Here is a 21,998-nt window from a genome sequence, read left to right as displayed (position 1 = left end):
GAGTTACGTTTCAATATAATAACGAATATATTATTATTATTTTTGGTTATTTAATGGTTTCAGTTATAACGATGTGTAATCTTATAAACAATGAAAACAAATGGCACAGACAAGCGATTAAAACTACAAGAGAGACTACTAACAATCAATAAAAGAAATTTAATTCGGTGAAACATTTACAGAGACAACAATTTTCATTCACGAGGACGAGTGTTAAGGTGTCTCTAACATCCTGAGTCTTTACAACCATAAGCTTAAAGCTTAAGCTTAAGTTAATTATGTTTTACTTTAAGCCGTCCTCCCGGTGTTTGCTTTTTTCAAAGATGAAGTCCTGGAAGCAAGAAAACTGCTCAAAGTTTTCTTTCTACAGCCAAATTTATAACTAAATATTCTTTGGATCGTTTTCTTTCTATCTGCGTTGAGAAAATGTATCTGAAGACCTTCTAAAGTTCTGTAAGCCTATATCAAACCTAGGTCAGATCATTGACTCAAATCTTACAAACGTGCATAAACTTGCCACATAAACTGTGCTTGACTTCATGAAATTAGATATAACAAAAACAAACATCAAATACAATAATTACTCCGGTTTACCATTCGAGATTCAGTTCCTGAGAGCTATCAAGGAAGGCCACAGTTGCTCGAGACTTTTAAACCCTCTTACGCATTAAGCAAGGTGAAAAACGAAAACGATGCCATCCAAAAACGAATTACCGAAGACAAGCGACGCATTTCTCAACCAAAAACTCAATAAACAAACCAGCGGTGAATAACAGAAGACTCTTGATAGCAGCTGTATTTCATTTTGACACATCCAGTGGAAAAAGACACAAAAAAGATCACAATTTAACACAGAACTCTGTCAGCTTCAGCTGTCAAAGGAAACAGCTTTAAAGATGCTGCATAAATTTCGTCTTCCCCGCCTGAATTTAAAAAAAACTGACTGAATTCTTGCGTCCAAGGTCAGTTTGAAATCAAAATCTTTGCAGTACGGGGCCATAGTGACATAAACACAACATATTTCATACGAATCACTGGAAATAATAAACTTGAGCCTGCGATCATTTGAAACTGGTAATTTGTCAGCGGATAACTTCAAAAAATACTTGACCTCGATGGGTGCACACTTGAGCCTGCGGTACGGTCAGGTGATACTCGTCAGTGAATACCCTGTTTTGAAAGCTGTCAATTGATCACAACATTGATGTGCAATTAGTTTTCTCTTTGGCTCCCAAACTAGCTAGAAAGTGTGAGGGTAAACATTGGTTTCCTTGTGGTGCAGACGAACGCTTGGTCGCTCGGTGTACTGTCACGTGATTACCAAATTTTCTGGGATGGGTAGATTAACTTAGCTATGGCGCTCCACCCACTCCGCTATAAATTACCAGAAAGCTAACACAACATCAACTAAAGTGTTCATCAATTAATAGCTGGGAAGATAATATTCACTTTTATTTTAATTAGTATTAATTTTACTCTAAGCCTGGAGAAATAAGGGTGCAAGGCCAACTATGCATACATTTTAACCTCAACTGAAATATCCTTTGGCATTATTATCTAAACCAAAAAAATAACAAATATCACTAAAAGCACTTGCTTCATTGTATTTGTTTCACCATGAAAACTCATAGCAGAGCTCTCACACGCCAGCAGAGCACCGTGGGTAAGAAAATGTAGTAATCTACCCATCCGAGGAAATCTGGTAATCACGTGGCCGCACACCGCCCGCCCACCCGAGAGACCGTCCATCCATACCACAGGCATACCAATGTAAAATAACTCAATCAACAGGTATGCTAACCAAAATGCAACTCGAGGTTATTTTGGCGGGAAATCACAACAAAAGAGTCAATAAAGATGAAAACAGAATGTGGAAATCGTTTCTGTATCCGTGTAGTTTAAAGTATTAAGCTTAGATAAAGTGTCAAGTCGACAAATTTGGAATATAGAGCAAAAAAAAAACAGAGAAAAAAGAGAAAGTGGGCGGCAGGCCAGTGAAGCTCAACGAGAAAAAGGGCGACGTACTCATTAACCATGCCCAGATTCTAGTGTGGGTGTTTGAAAGAAGGGTCAGGGTGTTCACAGGTGAACCCAGTGAGTACCATAGTCTGGTACAGTGTTCGGAAAACACTAGCCAACACTGTCTAACTATCTTTCCAGAATACTTTCCGAATATGTTTTCTTCATTGATAGGTCACGTTCTTCTACTCCAAGAGTTGTCGCTCCCAGAATTGTTTGAGACACACAAACATCCATTGGCACTCAACTTCTTGTCCTGTCACTTACTTCCCTGTTACCAATAGTTTCTCACTTCCTCCTCTAGAATCTCCACTTGACTTTCGCAGTTCTGTCTTGACGAAGTGTGGGTGCGCGAGCTGGATTATGGAGCTATTATGGCCCTTGTGCAAACTTTCGTCCACTCGCTCTTCAAACTCCCACACCGTCTTTATGACCGGATATTCCTTAAAGTAGTCTCGTACAACACCATCAACCTTCCTGGTCTTTATATTTTATTTCAACGAAACGAAGGAAGGTCATATCCACCAACATTCTCCCTAGGTAGACAAGCATTGGAGGCACACACAGGATTGCCTTCTTCTTTTTACCCTAATAATCGTCCCAGCATAGCCTCCCTGTAAATCAGCTGTAGATCCATTAACCTGTGCGAATCACAGGCAACTCTCGGAGATGCACTGAAACGCTTGGTATTCTAACCATGTCATCTCATATCGTCATCTTCTCTTTTCTTGATCCTCCTCTTCCTCCCTTGGGTTCCACTCTAGCTAAACTGATCTTCCATTGTCGTATCGGACTATGCTCATGATCAAGCTTGTCAGTCTTGCAGCGAAAATTATCAGCTCATCGAAGAACATACAGTTGTTGTTACTATAAATCCGCTATTGGGCCTCTCTTGTCAAAAAATCCCCCTCTGACAAGTTCACATTTTCAGGGGAAGAAAGTTAATAAGCCCCTCCTCTCCTTCTCTAATTATTTTTTTAATAACAAATGACTGTGAACTCGCGTCAAATCCGAAGTTTGGATTTGATTATCCTTGGCTGCTTGACATCCAATTTCTTGTACCTAAGCGCATCCACTTTTTACGGGGAAGTGATATCAAGTGGTGCAAGGAGCCATAGAATCAAGATGCAGAACTCAGCATTCAGGAGTTCGTAGGCAATTGGAAAGTTTTCTCTTAGAGTTTCTAGCCAGAGCACTATTTGTCAAAGAAATGTTGTTCGTCCACAATCTCTGTTCTCCATAGGGGTTAGATCCTTTGGTGGCGGTTCGTAGAGTCTGGTGTACCGTCAAGGTTTCCTTTTTTTTCCCTGTCAAGTTTTAGGTTTGAAGCAATTCAATTCTTAAGGTCCTAGTATTTTCTAACCCCAATAATGGCTCCAGTCAATTGAAATTAAGAAACAGGAAAGTGCTTTATGATCATCTCGAAGTCTCGATAATCGGAGTCTCGGAGTCGTTTAGATGCATGTCAAGATCAGTTTTGTACTGTAACTTGGGCAATTACATTGAGCAACAAATTTCAATGTTGCACGACTTGCATGTTTGATTGTGTGTGCTCAGCTTGGTCTGCGCTATGCGTATTCATCTGTCCACGTGAAAGTAACAAGGAAGTTAAGTTATAACATTGGGATAGAAGAATGAAGAATAAATCGTCGAAAAGTCAATAGCTGAAACAGGGGTGTAGCGAGCCCATAGACCTGATGAAAACGAACCACTTTCCCTTCGATTTTGAAAAAGTCTGGTAGACACCTCGCCTACTTAAGGCCAGCCAGCTATTGTTTCACGCACAAGTATGAACTGACAGTGGCTTCCAAAAAACGAAGTACAATGGGGAAAATAACATTAGCTGTAGACTCTTTGTGCTTTGGAAGTATAGATACAACTAGCCTATTAAATGACTATATATGAAGGAGAAATCTTGAATATTTAAGTTCGTGGCTCAAAGAAGAGGCTTTATCCTATTTTGGTCTGGTCTGCACCCTTTTTTAGTAACACCGTTTTTTCAAGTGCGCCGGGTTTTCTAAAATCGTTTAAGACTCTGTCACGGTTTTTCAAACATGATAGCCTCACAGCCTCCCATTCGACACAGAAAAAGGTGTACAGGCTATAAACAGGACAAAAATTGTGGCTATGTTCTCGCCGGTTCAAGAACTAGCAAGAGTTAGATTGTCATGGTCAAAGTCATTGCTCGTTCGAGGCCTCAGGGTGATTATGACTAATGCACTGCGTCGTCTTTTTCCAAAAGCAAAAGGACCAGTCCCGTTTGGTTATCAACGGGTTCGGTTATGGGATATTAATATTAATACCAATTAATTAATGCCTTGACCTTTTTTCAAATTCTCTCAACTAGGAAAAGGTGTGGAGGTCAGTCAGAAGAAGATATTGTCATAGATATGTCAGGACTCTAGTAGCAGTAGTTCCTAATGATTAGCCTGTGGGGTCAGGGGCACCTAAAGACTGTTTTATGTAAAATATCTGTCCAGAGAAACAAATGCATGATTTATTACAAGTGGTAGAGTGATAGATAGATAGAGAGAGAGAGAGAGAGAGAGAGAGAGAGAGAGAGAGAGAGAGAGAGGTAGATTTAAGGGCATTTATGCAACGTGCAATAGGGCATCTATGCGACATGAGGGCATTTATGTCACGTTAGGTAGGGCACTTTTGTCACGTAGGGCATTTTGGTAACATTGAGTAGGGCATTTCGGTCACATTAGGGCATTTTTGTCACAGAGGTTAGGGCACTTCGGTCACCGTAGGGCACTTTGATCACATTAGGGCATTTTTGTCTCGGGGGTTAGGGCACTTTAGCCACATTTTCCGCCCCACCCCCTCCCTCCCCCTATAAACAATAAAAGCTGTTCTCTGTCCTGTTCTTAGACGTCGACAATATTTTGGACTCCTCGGATGCAATCTTCAATGGCGCCAGCAACAAAAACTACGTAGATAGCCTTCCGTAGGGGGTTGGGGGGGGGGGGGAGGGAGTGCGAATAAAATAAAAATTAAATGTCCCAAATCCAACCGGCTACGTACGTTGTTTCATGTTTTAAACAGACGAGTCGGCGTTAACCTGAACTTTCCAAAACAGTAAATTTATGTCCTAACGAGTTACCGTGGAAAAATAAAGGAAAGTTAATATTTATTATTCTACAAAAGTGAGGGGGATGTGCCCCCTTCCCCACAAAAAAAACGACAACTGCAAAAAAACAAAAACAAGAGGGGGGACTTCCCTAGCCCTCCAGATTCCGCAGCCTATGATATTTGACCTCAACGACATGCCAGCTGTGTGTTTCGGACATCTTTTCCCTCCCTCTGCTTTGAAGACTGTCCTTTTTTCCATACGGTAAAAGTAACTGTTCCACAGAATGTCACTGATAACACGTAACGCAAAAGAGTATCCAAGTATGACTGCACAATAAATGTCACGAAATCTACCTAGGCGGTCCCTTCGGGATTTTCAGTCTTTACGTCATCCTAACTATTTTGTACTTGCGGGCGCAAACAATAGAAACGCCATCATTACCTACCGATTCCTCGCGGCCCCTGTTCAAGCAAAAGATTTTTTCTGACATACCAACTGTGTATATTTCAATTGTAAGTACTTTCCTTAATATACGCGCGAGTTACTAGAGTGCTTCCTCGATTTGTCTAAGCACAGTTTCCGATATGGTATGGATTAATTTTGCATATGAGGGCAATTGTCAACCATAACCCCGCGGAGGTTTATATAAAGCATCAGCTCAACGATCAAACATTTATCTCCAACATTGCTTTTGTCATGCACAACATGAGGTGGCTTAACGATCATTGATCAACATGCTCTTCCAACACGGTATTCAACGAAAGTGTTCGACCGTTTAGCCGTGGGCTTAAGGACGAGCTTATTTTAAATGGCTTTTTCTTTTGGTGTGCGGCTTCCAATTTGGTCGGGCTTATAAATGAGGGTGCTGTGCGGTCATTATCTGCGAAACTCCATCTTAGTCTGGTATGAATCACCAAAGGAAGGCTCTCATGAGGTCTAAAGTGACCTTAACGCTACTTGTTCTTTGTTAGCATCGCGGAAAACTCTTGTCAATACAGATGACTGAGAAAAACCTTTGAAAACAATTTTGTCAAATTATTAGAAAGTAAACTATATATATAAAGACTAAAATGCCTGTCTTGTTGTTGTTTTTTTTTTTTAATTTCGAGTTTCATCCTTTCAATGAATATAAAACTCTCCTTACTTAAGATAATTAATAACAGTATGCCGAAAAAAATTTGATTTACAATAACTCTTGGAAATTTTAAAGAAAGCAAGAGTTCGACTTACCAATTAACTATCATAATCAAATTTCAAAGTACTTTGAACATGAAAAACAGGAAGTGTGTTACTTATTTCAACATGACAAAAAAAACTACGCCTCATTAATATTAACATGACAAACGTCTAAAAAGAGACATAACATGAAAACAAAACTAGCTTCAAATCAACTACGCCTTATTAATATTAACATGACAAACCTCTAAAAAGAGGCAACACCTAGCTCTCTTTAAGTATGCTTTTGTTTTAATCCGTCCCTCATATTGTAAGCGGTTAAGGATTTCTAATACTGTAACTTTAGGCAAGCGTTGCCTCCCAGTTTCATCTTTTTCATCTTATTTAAACTGGCATCAGAAACCTCTACAAAAAGACATAACAGTGAACCTAGCTCAAGTACGCTTTTGGTTCATCCGCCTCTCATATTTTAAACGGTTGACAATCTGATCTACGGTAAATTTTTTTAAGAATTGCCTCCCAGCCTCGTCTTCTTCAAGAATGTTCTTTACGGCTGCTTTTGAGATAATTCCACTCTTGATTGTAGGCTTAAATAGCCGAAGGAGATCCTCCTTTTCCCGGAAGGAAAAAATGTTTCGGCTCACGTAACTTGAATTAGATGGTGGCACAAATTCTGAAACACTTGAACTTGACAAATAGCGACTCATTTGGTCTGAAAAAGTTTCTTCTTCGTCTGGAGGGTCAACTGCACCAGCAGTCTCCAAGTGACTTTCATCATGTTTGTGACGCCATTCACTGCGAACTCTGTCGCAGATCTTTTTAGGGTCTTGATTGCAAAGGATCGCATTATTTGTTATCTTTTCTCTGACAAGTGCCATTGTTACCGACTTCTGGTCGATTTCTTCACGGAAGAGCTCTTTTATGGCTTCTATTTGTTGCTTGTTCCAGGTAACATGTTTCTCCGTGCTATCTTTAGTACCAGCAGGAATATCTTCTTCCATAGTAGTAATGGAATCGCCTCCCTCCAGTAGTTTTTTTGTTGTTCTCATAATGGAGGGAAGCTCGGCTGCTGCTTCAACACAGGATTTTTGTTTCTCGTGAAGTTTGTAGTACCTTTGGGCTGTCGACTCTTTGTGTGCCATGAGATCAGCGATTTGTCCTGTCATGTCTTTGTGGTTGGTATGTACGGCAGTCACCGCTGACTTTCGGAAAAGAGTTGAACTGATATGACCCTCTAACCCTGCTTTTTTCCAAGCGGCGTTGATTGCAGTTGATATTTGGCCTGACACGACCTTTGCTCCACTCCACGACAATATCACAGAGTCATTTTCATCTTTGGTCGAATTTACTACACTTCTCACTTCATTAACGTACACTTTCAGGTAACCAAACAGTTTAGGTGAAAGCACGACTCTGGCAGGACCATGAATGGATGCAGTCTTATGGTTCTTTACACTTATTACGTAGCTTCCATTACTTTCATGCTTTGATTTGTTGAACTCACCTATAGTCATGTTAGCTAGCACACCCGATCTATGGGCATTAGCGATTGTCATTTCAGTTAGGATGAAATCTCTAATTAGTGTGTACTGTTCTTGGTTAAGTTGAATACAGTGAGCCCCACTAAGCTGACCAGTGAGGGACACTGCTCTTCGTGTTGATTCACTCTGCTCAAATGTAGTCACCATCTCAGCTGTTATCAAGTTAGAAATATCTTCATCCTGTTTCTCCAAATGCCTACGTTGACAATCTTTCTTGTATGAAGTCGACCACAAACGGGCTTTCTCATCAATTACATTAATACTAGCATCGTCCACATTTAGGCCCTCAGGACGCTCTGTTAAGACAAAGCTGCAGAAATACCGTAGACTTAACAAGTACGATTTAATAGTGTCAGGTTTGTAGGTTTTTTCAGCGTGATCTCTTAAGAAAGTGTCACGAATAAGTTTACGATCAAATAGCGACGCCAGATCTTTGTTCGGGTCAATAACAGTAAGCATCTTTTCTACCTGTGAGGCATGCTGTTTCGACATTTTGTGCGGTTTCCTTCCACCATCAGTTGTCTGTAGCCAGCTTATGAAAGAACCAAATATACCATGGCTTATTTCTAAATTGCCAGTGCTTTCAGCTTCAGTTTGTGAATCACTGTCAGGTGTACCTTCATAGCCACAGTTGTCACCATCACTGATACTATCTGAATTTTCTGTGCCGCTATCCTTGTTGCCGTCACCTTTTACGCTAGTTCCAGCTACGCTGTTATTATCACTGTTGCTACTGAGGCTTATTTCGGCTTCTTCAGTTCTTCTTGACACCAGTGCTGATGAACGCGAAGGTTTTCTTGGCCGAGCTTCTTTTAATATGGCTTTGTATTCCGATGAGCCCTTCCGTATTTCCTTGTGTACTTGCCGTAAATGTTGGGAAAGTCGCTTTACTATCGAGTGACAACCTGAAATTGGGCACTTGCGGTGGTAATGATAGTCTTTCCACTTGCGGTCTTTTCCTTTTCCGTCCATGTTAGTAGACGAAAAGCTTTCCCGCATTCCAAACCTGGAGGTCGCCTTTTTAGCTTTTTCTCTGGCCCATTTATGAACGTCTCTCAAATGGCGAGGAAGATCACGTACCTGTGATTTACACCCTTTAATGGGGCAAAGATACTTTTTTCTCGTCTGACGAGAGTTGCCACCGTTGTTTTCACCTTTAACTGCCTTTTTAGATACCTTCTGCTTTTCGTCGACGCTGTTGTTGGGATTATCCTGGTCGTCCCAACCAGTGCTTCCTACCTCCTCATCACTAGGTTCATCCAAACATTCGAGGGGCGGTTGTCGAAAATCATCAATGTCGAAGTCTTCTTCAACGGGCTCATATTCTCTCATCCAGGTTTGTTTACCCATTCATTTTTCCTGTCTTCCAATTTTTTCCTACACTGCAATTAACACATTTCAGCAAAAGGCAATTAAGTTAATACGCGTGATCACTAAATCGTCTATTAGGGCTAAAGTACCTACAATTTAGCATAGTTTTCCCCGTATATTACTCTATTTAGTGGCAGTTTCATATCCTATCATAATGTAATTATCTCATAAGTAGGTTGAGTGTGATCATCCGGGTGATCGACTCTAAAGATGACTACTGCGCAGTTTGTCGAAAGGTCAGTCACTGCCAACAACAACAGTCCTATTGAGGACTACGTTCATCCGGACGATCATCCTCAACCTATACGTGTGAATTCAACACGGTAAAAAATTACAAATTTTGGACAAAAACCATGGACTAACCCCTTTGAAAAAATCCCAGTTTTTCGCCTTTTTTAACTCCTTGTTTTTATAGTCTAGAAAAGCTTTCTTTCTTTCTAGAATATCGTCAAACACATTTTCCTTGCCTATTTTATGTAAAATAAAAACATGGAAAATTTTCAAATTTTGGTAGTAGTCAAAACCATTGTTTCATAGCTTTGCTTTAACAAGGACAGGATCTATGTTGAGAAAGATTGGATTACTTAAGGACAGATTATGATGTAGTTATGAATATAAGAAAATCATATATGACAGCTGCGGGGTGAAGAATTATATGACGGGTTTATAACGTAACAATGAAAGATAAATGAGAGCGCGCTGATCACTAATTTGAAAATGAAAGATAAATCAGAGCGCGCTAATCACTTGCGTTACAATAAAAGATAAACCAGAACACGCTGATCACTAACGTGATAATGAAAGGTAAATCAGAGCACGCTGATCACTAGAGTAACAATTAAATATAAATCAGAGCGCGCTATCACTTACGTAACAATAAAAGATAAATCAGAGCGCTCTAAACACTAACGTAACAATGAATAATAAATAAGAGCGCTCTGATCACTAACGTACGTAACAATGATAGATAACTGAGAGCACACTGTTCACTAACGTGACAATGAAAAATAAATCAGAGCTCGATGACCACTAACGTAATAACGAAAGGAAACTCAGAGCGCGCTGATCACTAACGTAACGATGAAAGATAACGGAGAGCGCGCTGATCACTAACGTAACAACGAAAGAAAACTCAGAGCACGCTAATCACTAACTTAATAATGAAAGATAAATCAGAATGTGCTAAATACTAACGTTACAACGAAGGATAGAAATGAGCGCCCTGAACATTAATGGTAAGAGCGCTGCACCGGTAACGCAGAGGTCAAGGGTTCGAATCCCCTACAAGCCTGAATTTTTCAGGCTTTCTTTTCCCAATTGCAAAAGTTGCCTCTATAACTGCGATGATCCTCTTTCATATAATTCTTCACCCCGCAGTTCTCATACATGATTTTCATATATGATATCGTTCATATAATTAAGGACAGATCATAAGAAACGTTATGGGGAAGTGAAGGGGCTGGGGAGGCAAAGCACCCAAGAATATTCATGCAAGAGAAATTGAAAAAAACATCATGTGGCTAGAAAATTGCCTGAACACCTCAAAATTCCTCTTAGATGAATGTTTTGGGTACTGATATAGATGTATATAAAATAAACCTCAAATGATCTTCTTACCTGCTCGACTCTTTCTTTAACTCCTGACATTAGTGCTTTTGCAAGGTCTGATTTTGCTTTTTGTATACTAACAAGCAGTTCCTCAGACATGGTGTAAACCCTAACAGATTTCAAAGAAAATTTTGCATGAGAATATAGTACTATATATGTAGCATAGTTTTCCCCCTATATAAGTGGCAGTTTCATATCCTCTCATAATGTATTCTCATTAGTAGGTTAAGCGTGATCGTCCAGGTGAACATATATAGTCCTGAATAGGACTGTTGTTGTTGACAGTGACTAATGGAAAATGCAACATCACTCCACAATCCTTGTTTACGCGAGTCCTGTCCATTATGAATTTTTAACTTAAACTCATGTTCGATCTCTTCTTCGATCTCTTGTTCGATCTCATGTTAGATTAATTTCATAGAAATGTGAAAGTAAGTGCCATGGGAAAGTGCCAATGGTTTTAACTACTGCCAACATCTGTTTAGAACAGTTTCCATGCCGCTTTTCACTGACATTGAGTACACGGTGAAACGTAGAAAAGCGGCCTTTCCATTTTCTCGAACAATCCTTCAATGTTATTGAAAATCATTTATGCTGCGTAGTCGCAGATATGTAACATGGAAATTTGATGTTGCATTTAAAATTTTTGGCCTCATAAAAAATGTTTTTCACGATTAAAAAGAGGACAAGAAAAGCATGTGCTACTCACCTCGTGTTTCGTTTTACGGGCACTTCAAATATGCATCACAAAGTGTCATACCGTAAACGTTGCTGAAATCACTCGTAACCAAGCAATTACATATGCTATACATTACAAATCCGATAGCGAAGAATGGAATAAATGTACGACAGCTCTTTTTCTGTTTCGTTTTTGAAAATCGATTGATAAAATTTCCTACCAAGCATGACCAGGTTTGTATCAGCGGGAATGGGTAAAGGAGGGCGGGTGGAGGCGGAAAGGGCACAAAAGACCCGCGTACTTACAGATCCGATAGTGAGAACTGAAAAGTAAAATGTATAACAGCTGTTTTTCGTGTTTCGTTTTTTTGGAAATAAATTGATTAAATTTTCTACTAAGCTTGACCAAGTTTATATCAGGGGGAATGGGTAAAGGGGGTGGGTGGAGGCGGAAAGAGCACAAAAGACCCGCGTACGTACAGATCCGATAGTGAGAACTAAAAAGAAAAATGTACGACAGCTGCTCTTCGAGTTTCGTTTTTGGAAATAAATTGATTAAATTTTCTACTAAGCTTGACCAAGTTTATATCAGCGGGAATGGGTAAAGGGGGTGGGTGGAGGCGGAAAGAGCACAAAAGACCCCCGTACGTACAGATCGGATAGTGAGAACTGAAAAGTAAAATGTATGACAGCGGTTTTTCGTGTTTCGTTTTTGGAAATTAATTGATTAAATTTTCTACTAAGCTTGACCAAGTTTATATCAGCGGGAATGGGTAAAGGAAGTGGGTGTGGGGGGAAAGGGCCACTGACGCCATCAAAATGATATGAAAATCTAATTTTGGAGGGAGATCGGTCACTTACAAAACGGTCCAAAAACGTAGGCAATTACCCTAAAAATCGTAAAGCTCTTTCAGCAAAACTTGGTACATCACCCTTTAATAGTGGGTTGTAATGTTTGGGAGCCTCACAATATACGAAATTTAACTGGGTCAGGTTTTTTTTTTTTTTTTTAATTATGTACTTCAGGAGCGTAGCATTCTTATAAGCACATACGCACGGAAAAAAAAAACGTTTCTTTCCTGAAAAAGCCTTTTTTAGTATTTGTTTTGATAATATATGTTTCTGGATTGAAAGTACTGTATCAGTGCATTCTTTTGACGTAACAACATTTCCATTTATTCTAAAAACAGATAGTTTTAAAGCGCCTATAAATCTACTTGACAATTAGGGCATTTATGCAACGCGCAATATATTCGTATCGCAAAACGCTAAAAACTTAAAAAAAAATGTTAGCCGATGTTTCCTCAAGCCAGTTTTTTTGTGAAGAAAGAATGCAATATATGCTAGTGTTTTGGGGAATTTCAACTGAAAACACTCAGGAATTTCAGAGATATAGCAACTTCTTTTGAAAAAAAGTGCTTCACATTTCGATTGAGTTTTCAGAACCTCACAAATGGATGAAGAAGTATGTGATACTACGGCGCTTTTTTGTCGATTGTAAAATCTCGGAAGAGACTGTTTGTGGATCACGAGTGAATGGCTAGGAAGAGTTTAACAGGTCGAATACCTCTAAATCCACGCCAAAAAGTACTTTAAAATGTCTTTAAAAGGACCATCCACGGGGTAGGGAATTTGTGCAACGTCGCAACATGTTTTATGGCTGTAAAAAAATTCAAAATATTGGTAAAAAGTTGAAACAGTGTGTGGTTGTTAGTATAGGTATTTGGCATTGAAAAATCATAACAAGCAATTGTGAGTAACCTTTAAAAGAAAGCTTTAACGAAAGGAGGAAAAGTGACAAAAAATGCCCTACTTTATATCTGCAGAGAGAGAGAGAGAGAGAGAGAGAGAGAGAGAGAGAGAGAGAGACAGAGAGAGAGATATATTAAAAATCCATTACAGCCCAAGGGCTGGATTACGGACTGTTAATACCTTGAATACTAAGACTAACTATTATAAATAGATAACAGTAAATAAATAAAACAAAGGAACAAAATACTACGTCATGAAATTTAAGAAAATAGCCGCGAATTTACGATAAAACCATTAGAAAATAGCCGCGTTATGCATGATAAAACTGTTCATTAGTCTATTTGTTCTACAAAGAGGTACGTTAAAAGCGCGCTTTCTCCTTAAGGCTACAGTACTAAGATTACGTGGCGGCAAAAGGTCATGTAATTTGTGGAGGCTGTTGTCCTTAATCTCATTGAATAGGTGCTCTGTCAGCCATTGGCGCCGTTGGTGGAGGGTGGCAATATTGCACTCTTTTAGAGCCTCTTGATAGCCTAAATCTGGGAAAATAATTCTAAGTGCACGGCGCTGAATTTTCTCTAGCTCTTCAGAAGATACTCAGCCAGACCATTGTGGAAAACTTGGCAGGCATATTCAGACATGGGCCGGATACACGTAGTATAGAAACAAAGTAGCTGCGCAGGATCTCCTTTTGCACGCTTAAGCTGCCTTAAAAGATAAAGCCTAGAGGCTCCTTTTTTGATAACATTCTCTATGTGAGCGTTCCACTTTAGATTGTTTGAAATTGTGAGACCAAGAAGTTTTGCGCTAGTTACAACCTCAATTGGTTTGTTGTTAATAGTAACTGTTTCAAAAGGATCTACAGACCTTGAGAAACTTATCTGCAACTCTTTACACTTGGTCTCATTCAATTGGAACTTATCTATTTCGGCTTGCCTAACTAGGTCGTCTACAGCAAATTGGATTCCACTTGGTTGGCCCTTGTGGACTGTCTCGGCCATCGATGTGTCATCGACGTACTTCCAAAGGTTGACGCCATTGACATTGATGTCATTTATCATTACCAGGAAGAGCCAGGGCCCCAATTTGGTCCCCTGCGAGACACCTGCCCTGACAGATCCCCAATCCGAGTAGCAATCGTGGGCGAGTTTCACTGGTTGCTTCCTGTCAGTAAGAAAATCTGCAATCCAGTCCAACACCCAAGGTGGTAGCTCATAATCAGTAAGTTTAGCCATAAGAATGGCGTGGTCGATGAGATTGAATGCTTTCCTAAAGTCAAAGAGCACCACGCGCACCGTAGAACCGTTTCCGTCAGTATTCTTATACCAGTTGTGGAGCATGCTGATTAGGGCATGCACTGTGCTGGAGTTCGGAACAGTCCCATATTGGTTCTGGTCAATCTTCGCAAGGACGGCAGGCTTGATGTAGCCGTCAACGACAAACTCTTCCCCGACTTTGGAGAGAATTGGAGTCAACGAAATGGGTCTCAGGTGTTTGTTCACATCGCTAACAAGTGAAGTCTTCGGGAGGGGTGTAATGTCCGCTTTCTTCCACGAAGTTGGAAGGCGACGCTCCAAAAAGGAAGAATTCAAGATGTCTGCCACTGGTGCAGCCAATAAGTCCGCGTTTTCTTTTAATACCCAAGAAGGGATTCCATCAGGTCCGGATGCTTTGTTCGTTAAGCGCCGATAGTTTCTCAAAGACTGAAATCAAATTAAAGATTTGTAGGCTCAAGCCTATTGGTCTATAGGCTGGCTACGCCCCTGAACAAGTATATCTTCTCCACTGTGTCCTCTTGAATGTAACCATTGGGTCAAATCAATCGTGACAAAAGCGCTCTGATTATTATCATAAATGCATTAGTTTTTATTTGATCCTCTGTTTGGATCAACACCACCCAATGTAATCTGGACAAACTCCAAGCACGGTACAGAATTTTGTCTGTAGAGTTGAAAGCGGAGCTGGAAAATCCGATCACATTACTCCGTTGTTAAAAGGCTTGCACTGGCTCCCAGTCAACTATACTTTCGACTTGCTGTTTTAGTATTTAAGTGCGTGACCAGGCGTGCTCCAGTGTACTTAACGTCAAAGTTTGTAAAAAAATTAATGTATGCGCCGACATGGCAGCATCGATTTGTAAAGCCCGAATTTTGAGATTCCTCTGTATGCTACTCATGAAAAGGCGCAAGCCATAAGTAACAGCTTTCCTTCAACCGCTGTCGTCTCATATCGTAACGAAGAATCGGGTTATTATACCAAGCTCAATGAGTTCTCTCCAACGTCTACAGGGGCACACAACGCAGAATTTTGAGAAAAAGACCTAAATTAAAAAAAAACAACAACAACAAAAGCCATTTTAAGCATTTAGGGACATTGCTGGGAAACCTGTATCCGTTCCTCACTCCCAGCAAGCAAAGTGCACCTACAACCTATAGGAAATTGGGCGTGGCCTTAGGGCGAAACTCACCACTTCCAGGGTGGGGGCGGGACATCTGAAAAATAGCACATACCAGCTATTCTGGGCACAAATCCACCCAAGATACCCTGAATTGTCTATTTCCCAGCAAAACGTTCCCTCCAAGGACAAATATTTTTGCAAAGCATCTCCCAGCCATCAAAAATTTGCCTGAAGAACAGATATTTTGAGGAACAGATCCGTGGTTGCCCCTTCATCTACTCTTGAACTCTCGCCTCTTCTCAACACCATGTCTGTGAAATTTTGTATTTTGGATCCCATTCCTGGCATTAAAGGAAGTTTCTTACACAGTTTTGTTACCTGTTATTGTGAGCATAATTTATCATTTCATAAACCAAGCGTATGTCCAATTTTAGAAAGTTGATAATGGCGGAGCTTGTAAATTAGTATTTTATGATCTTTTAACATTTTTATTTCATCAAAATTTTAGTCTTTGTCTATTTTAGTCACCTACTGGCAAAAACGTTGTCATAGAAAATGAAAAAAAGGAAGAAGTCAAACAGGAATTAATTTGGCTAAAAAGCCTAATGAATTTACATGCAGCATCCACACATGGACATCGTATTTATTTTTTGGAATTTGCTATTGTTTTAAAGATAAAAGACAATAGAACTGAAAATTCCAGCAGGGAAATGCAACGACTGCAAATGATCTTCCGTGAGAATGTGGCTTAATTAGCCTGTTTAATTCCTATTTGACTTTTTCCTTTTTTCATTTTCCTAAGACAATGTTATTGCATTTAGGTGTATGTTAATAAAGATTGATCTTTTCTTTAAAATTTTATTGTTATTTGTTTTTTAACAAATAAGTCAGACAATATTTTATTTATAGTGATTGTACAGGGCCTGCGGAGCAGTTTTGAAAGTGCGTGGCCGATCCGCCTCTTTTTAAGTGCAGTGGGGGGGGGGGGGGGGTGGGGGTTGTGGAGTTGTGGACTTTTAAAATGCCTGGTGCCGACTCAATATTTTTTTCAATACAGTTACAACTCATCAATCATTTTTTTAAATTGTTTACCAAACGATAAAGGGGTTACTAACAAAAACAAGTATAACCATGCACACCAGCATCATATTTTTTGCGCGTTTCATTCACTTTCAAAGTTTGTACATTCTCTCCTTGTGGCTGTTTAGGGCCTTTTTTTAACCATTGTTGAACGGGACCATGTTTTTAACCTTCGAGCTGCCAAAAAGGACCTTTTTCTGCTGTGATGGTTGCAGGATTTACCAGCAGAAGCTTGTAAATCGGGACAAATTTATTTATTACAAAACATCAAAAAAACATACTTTATTAAACTCTTCTCAAATTGAAAATTAAAGACAAATTTAGTATAACTATAGTTAAAAAAGACTTCTTGGTGGTCCAGTGGTTTTCAACAGAGCAAATGTAAACAGCTCTCCATAGACTAAAAAGTGAAAATTTCTATGTACATCCCTATAATAAAGTATCTATAGCTGTTGAGTCTAGGGAAGTCCTGCTTGACCCTTCTCTATTTCTAGATCCCTGTCTTTAACATCTTAAGTTTCTCCTTCTCGGGGTTCTCAATCCCCTTAGGCATAGGAGCGCGCTTCGCAAAATTGCAAAGGACACTTTCGCCCTGACCCATGAAATTGTTGTGGCGTAGCTCTCTTGCTTTTTTGCAGATAACAGCTCGGCTAATCTTGAGTGGTATCTAAGGCACTCGTCAGCCATCCCTCCGGTCGTTGTAAATACCAGTGGGGTGAATGTGCCAGTAGTAATACTGGCTACCTCAGCACACAGCCATCAGAATCGGGTATTTCAAACACGTGATCGCTCTCGACCAATCAGAAGGCTGGATTTCATTACCCAAGAAAAGTTGCGTCATACCAAGAGGTAATGTAAGGTCATGTAAGACATCACGAAAAGTCCCCCAACTTCCCCCTTCAAGTAATAGCACACCAGATGTCACTTTTCAACTCATTTTATTCTGACGTCATTCCTTATCTTACAAGCGGGACGTGTGTGACCTCCTAGCGACGTCACGCCCTTTCAAATATTCATTTATCGTATAGGCCTTAAAAAATTAACAAAAATGGGATGCCTTCCTAGTTCGTGACAGCGTTGAATGAATTCACGTTTGGTGGACCATTTGCTCCATCCTTTTCCGGTAGAACACCAACACAATTTTACCAGAGAAGGACAGTATACGTGACACATGTGTATCCTAATGCTGAATCTCACTGCTAAAAAGAAAACGTTCTAAAAATAGGTCAACGGTTCGTTTTAGATAAGGTCTGGGGTTGTGGTTTCTCCAACCCGTTCGATGACAACTGGAACACCAACAGAGTTTAACAAGGGAGGGTAAATGATTGTGGCATTCGTGAAGCGTTATGCCCAAGACTAATTCTGAAAAAAAAATCAATTGGTCACAAAAATCATGAATTGATCCAACCAGTTGTCGTTCAGAGTTCTGCAAAGCAAATTGCGATTTGATCAATGGCCAGCTGGTTTCGCCTAGCAACCGATGATTGGTGTGTTTACATTGATTGAACAGGAAATCTGAAAAACAATCATGGCAAGCCGAAGTCTTGAGAGTCGGCCCTGAAAATTACAGATACACAATGACGACCTTTCCCAGCCCACCATTCTTGTAAAAGTAAAAAACTTTAAATTCTTCTTCTAACGAGAGAGGTGAAGTAAATCTCCTAAACCGAACTAATTTTTCAGGTTCCAGAGGAGTACTTTTCAAAACCTTCCATTTATTTATGTCTTCAAGCATGCCTACGAGAAATGTAATACAGGGTTTCTTATGTAAACAAGATGACTATTCGGTAACAAAAGGCTAAATGTTTTTTCCCGCGGCCAATTTCGAAAGATGAAGTAATGGCTTAACACAAAATGTGTTGCTAAAAGAGAAAAAAATTAGGGATAATCATTAACCGTCCAGCCGTGTAATCCATACATGGTTTTTTCGATAGAGTAAGCAAGATTGACACGCTTGAGAGGTATACTCCAATTGCCAGGTATTACAATAGAAAGTTTTCCTTTATACGAGGGAAAATCGTCATCACACGGCCAACTTCTAAATACAGTATAATGCGTTAACACGTGAATGGATTCTAAAAGAAAAAAATGGTCTCTTAATAAAATATACACCAGTTGCGTGGATTGACAAAAGCTATTTTTCCTTTGATCGGACAAGAATAAAATAAAAAGTAATGCGATACAATATGGTAGGTGTCTAGAAAAAAGAAAAAAGTAATTTTTTAATCCTCTAATACAAAATCGACAAAGTCTTCAAAGCAATAAATGTCACATCCCCCGCAGAGTTGACAGACAAATTTAACGGGTCTCGCGTGGATTTGACAGTCTTGACATTTTAACCATAATGTGCCATCACTGCGGCTATAATCGATTATATTATGAGCTAAAACAAGGTGGGAGTCTGCAAAATTTAAAAAAAGTGTACGCCCTTATTTTGTCGTTTTCTCCAATAAAACATTCAATGATATGAAAGGTATCTACAAAAGAGTCCGTAATAAAAGTAACATGAGGAATGTAAAACACTAAACGGTCTGGTCTTCTGGGTTGAACAAGTTCCTTTCTTTTCACAAAGACTTTCATGGGTGCTGCAAAATTAAAGTTCCAGACCTAAGTTTATTAACATCTCGCATCCCTTGCAGGGAGTTTCCATGTCGAAAATAGATCGCACATGTGTGTAACAGATACAACAGCGTAAGTGAATGCTGTCAATGCTGTTTTTAACCTTGTACCAGGGGTAAGGAGCAATGAATCGTTTATGAAAGCGGTATTGAACGCAAATGTCAAGTGAGCCTGAAAAAATTAAAAAAGGAAACTTAACGGTTGCACCAAAAACAGGTTCCATATTCACGCAGACTGGATAGTCTGTGCGTAATGGTAATGTTACATCGTCTACATCTTAAATGAAGCATTCGCACAGGATAAACAGGTGGAAAAGCATGAATAACCCAGATTTGAGTAAAGCGATTGTACCTCGAAAAAAAAACTCAAGTCTTAGTCCCAGTAAGGATCCAGCATTATACTTCCTTCATGTAAAGGTTTAAACAGCATTTTACATCCTACGGTTAAATAGCCATCGCACCAATAACAGCCCAGGTATTTACGGGTGCTGAATAGTCTGTACTCAATTCTAATGTCACATTGTTTACAATCCAAACGAATCACCCACCTAGAACAGGGGGGAGGAAACAAACGAATACTCCATCGGTTGAGTAAAGTTATCGTACCTGACATTCGTTCCTTATATATCGCAAAATCCATGGCTTTGGCAAACGGGTGATCAACATGGAAACTCCTGGAGATTAGTTCCAAGGTGTCCAAAGAAAATTGCCGAAACATCTCTTTTACAATTCTGTTTGTCATAGCTGGATTGTACGGGTGGTCGTCCATGTACTCTAAAAGCTGATTTGAGGTCAGCGACTTGAGGATGTTATTCAACATGGTCTGAAAAATAGGCCGTCTGATTAGGGCAGCAAAGGGAAAATCGTACAGCCATTGTAGTTGATCGTTTAGAGCGGCATTTTCAGCGAATAGAACGGCAAGGGAAGGTACTTGAAGATCCATGGCTTCGAATGATAAAAATGAGCCTATCGCTGCTTTTTTTGTAGGGTCAAGTATTACACCATCAGAATGAAACAAGTCTGGAAAAACCAGTTTCGTAGTCAAAACGCGTGACCCAAAAAATTATTGCACAACGACATTAGTTCATCATGCCCGTACCGAGCCGTAAATTGTGGAAGAACCTGAGCCAAGAGCAGAAAAAAAAAAGACAGGAAAGCCAAAGAAAATGGTATGCCAAACCGGAAAGTAAAGAAAGGAAGGCCATTTTGAACAAGAAGTGGTGTCTGGAAAACACAGAGAAACGTCAAGAGAGCTCGCGGAGGTACCAAGAAAAAAACAGAGCCAGGATAAATGAAAAGACCAAAAAATGGAGGCAGGAAAATAGAGAGACATTCAATGCAAAGACGAGAGCCAGGTATCACGCGAAAAAAATCGCACAACAAGTAATCGGGCAAGAAAGCGACTTAAGTGCAGACCATGTGAAGATCGTTATGGCTCGCTGGCCGCACGTGGCAGAAAGAGAAGCCCTTAAGTACTTGTACCCAAAGGAAGTAAAGTATTTGTGGATCAAGGGAGAAGTAGAAAACTGTGAATAAAACAATTTTAAAACCATTTACTGTGTGTTTTTATTGAACCAACACATAAATGCATGACACTCGGCCATACTACAGTGAAAGCTTAAATTAAAATGACAGCTGCAATTAACAAGTGGATAATAGGTGTCTAGCAAATAATCTAATTTCGGACAACCATACTCTTCTAAATTAACAAACGGAATTTTTAATTGAGTTAAAAAAGTCTTTTCTAAAGTTCCTCCTTTGTAGGCGACTATGCATTGAGTCGGATTCTTGAATTGTTCCCACGAAGAAAAAATGTCCGCGTCACGTTTTTTTGCAGACCAATGCGTCCCCTTTGAAACTCCACGGGCCTCGGCTTAAAGGTTAACCCGGTCACCATGTCACACAAATACTTCAGGGTTCTCCGCTCTTGCTGGGTCAGACTAGACCAGACATTATCGTGTGAATAATGAATAAATCCCATCCGCTAGCCAGACTTGTCACACCATCCCAATTCTCGTACTACAAAGTCATTTTTTAAATGAAATCCGTCCAAACAAAAAAAATTACAATGTGTTAGACTCGAACAAGTTTTCCAGGGCTATTTGCACTTTGGTGGTCAGTTTGCTCATTCCCACAATGGCCACGTTGTTTTGTAAAGAGGGGGGTGACACATTTAATTCGTGCATGCCTTCTACTTGTACAAATTCTCGATCGAGGGGACTCCACCATAACCATTCTTCGTACATTAAATCATAAAAATAGAGTGGTTTATTCATGAATTTAGCGAGCTCTACTGTCCAATCGCACAGACCACGAACCACCGAAGGATTAATTGTTTTAAGCATGTGATCTCTGTAGCCCAGCACCAGGACCATCGAGGCCTGGTAAACGATATGCCAATGAGCTTTGACTTGACTTATAAGGATGGTTGAGGAAAGGATTTTGTAGCTTGGTAAAGCGACCACATTGACATACTGGGCGGCTTTCTCCAATTGGGACCATTGAAGCAGCCCGATTTTGGTGGCCCAACTAGGGCAAGGCGGTATTTTAACCACACAGTGGTGATAATGTTTGGCACACAAGTGTTGCACGATGGCGTTGGTTTCTTAAGGCGCTCCAGTGAAAATAGTCAACATTGTCTGTAATAAAAAACAAAAAAGAGAGTTAATGGTCATCCTCTT

At 39.8% G+C, this 21,998-nt stretch overlaps 1 protein-coding gene across 1 annotated transcript; it reads right to left on the bottom strand.

Moving 5' to 3' along the window:
• Window positions 1–6,705: 6,705 nt before the first annotated feature.
• LOC140931870 (uncharacterized) lies at window positions 6,706–9,162 on the bottom strand. The gene has a single exon (XM_073381581.1). The coding sequence runs from the start codon at window positions 9,160–9,162 to the stop codon at window positions 6,706–6,708; it is 2,457 nt and encodes an 818-aa protein (XP_073237682.1).
• Between the last annotated feature and the right edge of the window lie 12,836 nt (window positions 9,163–21,998).

The sequence above is a fragment of the Porites lutea genome, chromosome 3, assembly GCF_958299795.1.
Source record: "Porites lutea chromosome 3, jaPorLute2.1, whole genome shotgun sequence".
NCBI lineage: Eukaryota > Metazoa > Cnidaria > Anthozoa > Scleractinia > Poritidae > Porites > Porites lutea.
This window is presented reverse-complemented; position numbering and strand designations above follow the sequence as displayed.

Excerpts from the sequence above, each read along its gene's own strand:
- LOC140931870 (XM_073381581.1), bottom strand. The coding sequence starts at position 9,162 with ATGGGTAAACAAACCTGGATGAGAGAATATGAGCCCGTTGAAGAAGAC.